Source organism: Halyomorpha halys, unplaced genomic scaffold (assembly GCF_000696795.3).
Source record: "Halyomorpha halys isolate HHAL.00 unplaced genomic scaffold, Hhal_1.1 Scaffold298.1, whole genome shotgun sequence".
Classification (NCBI taxonomy): Eukaryota; Metazoa; Arthropoda; class Insecta; order Hemiptera; family Pentatomidae; genus Halyomorpha; species Halyomorpha halys.
This window is the reverse complement of record NW_027107540.1, coordinates 324,665-330,880: the sequence shown is the minus strand read 5'-3', so window position 1 is coordinate 330,880 and position 6,216 is coordinate 324,665. Positions and strand designations below refer to the sequence as shown.

At 44.5% G+C, this 6,216-nt stretch overlaps 1 protein-coding gene across 1 annotated transcript in view; it reads right to left on the bottom strand.

Annotated features, from left to right (window-relative positions):
• The window catches only part of LOC106680897 (uncharacterized), a gene marked incomplete at its 5' end in the record, with an annotated part of 137,323 nt that extends 133,658 nt beyond the window's left edge, over window positions 1-3,665 (bottom strand). Inside the window, 2 exon segments of the mRNA XM_067045897.1 lie at window positions 289-501; window positions 3,526-3,665. Coding sequence (XP_066901998.1) covers window positions 289-501; window positions 3,526-3,665 — 353 coding nt within the window.
• Window positions 3,666-6,216: the final 2,551 nt, after the last annotated feature.

The following is a 6,216-nucleotide window of genomic DNA, read 5'->3' as shown; positions in this document are numbered from 1 at the left end:
GTTTTTATCTTCTTGGGATCCATAATATTTATTAGTAACAAACATAATGAAGTCCTGTTACTCACTTATTATTGCTTTCGCTGATCGCTGATCTCTTTCATCTTAAATTTATTTATTTCAATGTATAGTCACTAATTAAATTTTAAGCCTGATTGTTGAGGACTCAACGTGCACTCCCCGTGTTAGATAAAAAAAATATATTTTTAATGTTTTTAGAGAAACAAATTCTTGGATTCTTGGGATCCATAGTATTTATTAAAACTATCTCAATGAAGTCTTTTTACTCACTTATTGTTGATTTCTCTGATCGCTGATCTCTTTTATAGTAATGAGTAGTATATTCGGACGCTTGTAAGGGCTTGAGGTTAAGCTTTTTCGTTGTGGGGCTAAATGAGGGTAGGATTGAAGGATGAAGCTCTTCCCTGGCACTTCGGTTGGGCTGGCTCCTGCGAAGACTCCAAAAGTGGGCAGCGCGGGTCGCTGACGTATCGTTTGAGTCACCTAAAAACAAATTGTTCGTATGATTAAATGTTCATTAATCGTGATGGTCAATTATTATTCACATAATCTTAATATTTGAAGCATTAACTTATTTTAAATATTTTTAACAATTGTTCAACTTTCTTATATTCAATTATGTATGAAGTACATATCTTATCTACATATCTACATAGCTGCAGGAGCTCCTCTCCCCTCTGGCGGTATATTGAATCTCGCAGCTTGCACCATGGTGAATGACGAGCAACTATGGTTAAGAGAGCCCGTCTTGAACTTCCCGCCGCCTAATCAAGCGGGTACTGCGGCTACCATAGCACCTGTACCTCCGGTAATGCCCCCAATACCAGAGACCACGATAGCTCAGGCCCATGCCAGTATGCTAGCTAAGCTAAAAGTGAGATCAGCCACGTCGCAAGATTTAAGGAAGGCTATCTCAGACCTAGAACGTTTCTCAGGTGAGATCGGTGAAGTAAACCACTTCCTCAAAGAAGGCGATCGCATCATAGAAAGAATGGATGCCAAAGTAGCGGAGGACATGCTGGATAGGAACGATGCCATTTCGCTGAAGGCGGCGTTAATTTGTAGAATTAAGAAAGCCATTCTTAATCATATCCAAGCTGATGAGAAGACAGACAGAAGACATTTTTTGTATGTTCCGCGAGAGAACAAAGCAAGGTCAGTCGAAGGGACAGTATGCGGCATCATTACTTGCCCATTTCAATCTAGTCATTCCAATCCACCGAGAAATGGATGGAGGAGAGCAAACGGGAGGAGAGGATCCACCGTAGAGATCAGAGGAGAATGTACACAGATCGGGGGCCGCACGATGGTGAGTTGCAACGTGGGAAACGAAAGCAGCGGCCTGGCCATTATCGAGATGACAGGAGTACGGTGATTGGTCGATACAGGGAGCTCCAATACCATCGCATGTCGAGAGGCGTTGAAGAAGCTGAGGAACGGAGAGAGAGAGGTCACCCCAGCCCAATGTTCAGGTATGTCAATCTAAGTTAATCACCCTGGGTGGTCAACAGGAGGACGATCTCGATCACTTACGGTAAATGCCATCGAGGAAGATCGGCGGGAGCCTTCCGGGGATGTGAGGCAGTTCCTGGGGGAAGAGGAAACTAGGGATGGTCAGGAGCAGGACGAAGTAGGCTCGTCATCGGAAGACGATAGATCAACCGGTGGGAAACCCGTGGAAATGGACGAAGTTGATGAAATAATTAATGACAAGCCGAGGCAAATCATTTGGAAGACAAGGACGTCCGGACTGATGAAAGTGGACTATAGCAGCTAGGGACGCAGTACAAGGGAGACCTCATTTGTAGAGCAATAAAAGACGCGTCCAAGGCCGGGTGGACTTACCATATTTATGTCGGCAATGCGGTCATCTGGGAAAAGATAAAAAGACTCTGGGGATCGGAACAATTAGGGGTTGACCGCGTGTTCTTGCGTTGTTTGAGGATGGTGGATACAATACGGGAGGAGGAGCAGCAGAAGGAAGTGACATTGGCGTACCATCAAGGGAAGACGAACCACAGGGGTGTGAACAACACGACGCAGGCCCTGAAACGCAGGTACTTCTGGTGGGGTATGAAGAAAACGATACAGGACGTCATAGACAAGAAGAAACACCAACGGCCGACACTTCCCTTGCAGACCTTCAAATGGACACCTTCGCCTGGAAGGGTTGTATGGATAACAGCCATGCACCTCTTTAGTAAAATAGCTATGTCCCATCTAGTCAAGGAAAAATGAGCAGAAGCGGTACTAGGAGCACTGAGTCAGTGGGTCCAGTTCTACGGCATCCCCGACAGGATTTCATCGGATGCAGGGAGGGAATTTGATAATTGAACAATCCGGGAGGAAATGAGAGCGCTAGGCGTGGAATGGCACCCAAACACGCCGGGTCACCAACAAAGGAAGGGGAGGAATAGAGAGACTGCACAGTACCCTTGGGGATCATTTACGGGTATATCAGTTAGATAAAGGGTTGGAGCTCGACGAAGCGAAGACAAAAACCGTGGCGGCCTATAATAAATCAATTCACGCAATAACTGGCTATTCACTCTTCGAAATTCTTTTTGGACTTCGTGGGGGCCGTCGGGATTATAGGACCACAGCTGGCGGTGGAGGAGATGTCGTAAATAATGGAATGGCACTAACCAAAGTATGGCGGAAAGTAAGGGAGAGGATAGTGCGAGAAAAAGACAAACGGGTAGCTCGGAAGAATTCAAACCTTAGAGACGTTAGGGGGGATATTAAAATCGGGACAATCGTCTACCGCCGGGTGGGGACAAATCGGAGTAAGGAGTTACAGCCGTACGAGGGATCATTCCGGGTGATTGTCATAAGAGATCACAATGTGGTTACTATAGAGAGTGTAAATGAAACCAAATTAAGAAGTCCACATTGAACAAACTGAAGTTACCCACATCGGGAGCACCGTAGAACAGTGGAGTATCCTCTTCTCCGAGCACAAAGATAGTATTTTTTTTATGTTTATAATCCTTTTATTTTGTTTTACGTGAAGAGAAAAGGTGTGTGTTGACGAAGTGTAATAATAGTGGAATCAGAAGTGCAGTTTTAGATGAAGTTTTAGGAACATCTGTAAATAGTTGTAAGAAGTATTGTAGTCATTATGTTTTATTTTGTTTTGCATTATATTATTATCATTTGTGTATCTCAGATTTGTTTGGAATTTTGTAAGTTTATGAGCCTGTTCATAAACTGGTAGGGGGAAGTTACGGTATGGCCAGGCAAAATATCAGCCGTAATCCTAACTCTCCTCGTAAACAAACACACAGAATGTATATAAGAGGAATTAAAATGAGAAATAAAACAGAGTTGTTTCAGTGTCCCTTTTTCCTTTTTTTTTTATTCTCATCATCCGACTTCACATAAGTTATAAGAATAAGCATAAGCATTCCCCTTATCAGATAAGAATAACGATATTTTAAATGTTTTTATCTTCTTGGGATCCATAATATTTATTAGTAACAAACATAATGAAGTCCTGTTACTCACTTATTATTGCTTTCGCTGATCGCTGATCTCTTTCATCGGATTGAGTGGTATATACGGACGCTAGTAAAGGCTTGAGGTTGAGGTTTGATGGATGAAGCTCTTTCCTGGCACTTCGGTTGGACGGACCCCTGCGAAGACTCCTAATGTGGGCAGCGCGGGACGCAGGTGTATCGTTTGAGTCGCCTAAAAACAAATTGTTCGTATCATTAAATGTTGGTGTAACTTATCATTAATCGCTATGGTCAAATATTTTTTACATAATCTTAATATTTTAAATATTTATAATGATTTGTCAACTTTCTTCCATTAAATTTTGTATGAAGTACATAGGTTATTATGTTTTTGCTCTTAGGGAAATATTAAACTGCTGTGTGTTTGTGTGTGTGTGTATTTTTTTTCTTTACGAGGGTCGGTGGAAATTGTCAAAAGACACGGATAGGCCAGTTCCTATCTGTGTGTGGGATTTTTACCCCCTAAAACCACGCCCGACACTTTGTATCCCTCTCTACTGCACCGCCGCTAGGCATTACTTCATGGAGGGAAATGGCTTTGTTTTTTCTCGCACTATCCTCTCCCTGACTTTCCGCCATACTTTGGTTAGTGTCATTCCATTAGTTACGAACTCTCCCCCACCGCCAGTTGTTGCCCTATAATCCCGACGGTGCCTCCGAAGCCTAAAAAGAATTTCGAAGGGTGAATAGCCAGTTATTGCGTGAATTGAATGATTATAGGCCGCCACTGCTTTTGTCATTGCTTCGTCGGGCTCTAACCCTTTATCTAACTGATATACTCGTAAATGATCCCCAAGGGTCCTGTGCAGTCTCTCTATTCCCCCTCTTCCTTTGGGTTTACCTGGCGTGTTTAGGTACCATTCCACGCCTAGCGCTCCCATTTCCTCCCGGATTGCACTATTGTCAAATTCCCTCCCAGCATCCGATGAAATCCTGTCGGGAATGCCGTAGGACTGGAACTACTGTCTCAACGCTCCTAGTACCACCTCTGCTGATTTTTCCTTGACTAGATGGGACATAGCTACTTTACTAAAGAGGTCCATGGCCGTTATCCATACAACCCTTCCAGGCGAAGGTATCCATTTGAAGGTCTGCAAGGGAAGTGTCGGCCGTTGGTGTTTCTTCTTGTATCACTTTTGGTGGGTGCCGGTCATATTTCGTGCTAAGGCACATGTCACACACACCTATGACGTCCTGTATCGTTTTCTTCATACCCCACCAGAAGTACCTGCGTTTCAGGGCCTGCGTCGTGTTGTTCACACCCCTGTGGTTCGTCTTCCCTTGATGGTACGGCAACGTCACTTCCTTCTGCTGCTCCTCCTTATTGTATCCACCGTATTGTATCCACCATCCTCAAACAACGCAAGAACACGCGGTCAACCCCTAATTGTTCTGATCGCCAGAGTCTTTTTATCTTTTCCCAGATGACCGCATTGCCGACATAAATATGGTAAGTCCACCCGGCCTTGGACGCGTCTTTTATTGCTCTACAAATGAGATCTTCCTTGTACTGCGTCCCTAGCTGCTATAGTCCACCTTCATCAGTCTGTGCAGTTCCTATATATATCAGACGACTCTAATAATAAAGTCAGTTGTTCATGTAGTCTTGTGTCGTTATTATGCCCAATTCCCTTTTTATTTTTACGTAGTATTTCAGTCTAATCGTAAGTGGTGCCAAAACCCGGGATCTTTAGATACCAAATTTTTGTCACACGATCAGTATTATTACGATATTAAGCGAACCATCTTGGATCAGTAACCGAGTTAAGGAACATAATTTAAGATGGTGGAAGCGGCTGAAGAATTAAAGAAAATGGAATATCAGCTGGCTCAAGCGACAGTGGAGCGCCAGAAACTTGAAGCTCAACTTTCCAAGGCAACTGAAAACACGCAGATCGAACTGCTAAAGATTAGAATGCAGAACTCCGCGTTCATACACGAAGTTATCAGCCAATTGGAACCATTCACCGGGATAGTAGGCGATCTGGAACAGTTCCTCAAAGGTGGTGATCAGATTAAGAGCTTAATCACCACCAGACAGGAAACGGGCACGCTGTTAGAATCAGACGTGAAATTACTCGAGGCCTCTCTGATCGGTCGTATCTCGTGGCGCGTCCTTAATGCAGTACAAGGTGATCTAACTCTACCCTGGGAAACATTAAAGGTCCGCCTCAAGAAGTTATATGGCGGGGGAAGATGGACTCCGGAGGAGGATGTTTTCTATCAGTTTAAGGAACGGCAAGCCCAGGGTCAGTCGGAGGGCGAGTTCGCTGAAAAACTGCTGGTTCTGTACAATCGCCTGACGGAAAACATTATGGAAACGTGTGGCCAGGCAAAGGGATCCCAGATGATGGAGTTCTTGAAGGGAGTGCTGAAGGTCCAACTTAACCATTATGTGGACCGCCCAGGATCTCGTGGACGCAAGGGAACGGAGAGAAGCACGCTTCGAGAAATCCGAAGCTGAATGGACGGAAGTGAGGTCGTCCCGAAGACAACAACGAAGCTCCACCAGACGCACCAACCACAATAGTGGCGGTTTCGAAAAACGGCCAAGTAGAGGACCAGAAGAAAGAAGGCAGCGATCAGATCGGCGCTGCTACGAATGTAACAGGACCGGACATGTAGCCGCGCAATGTAAATACACGAGATGCTACGAGTGTGGTAGACAGGGACATGTAGC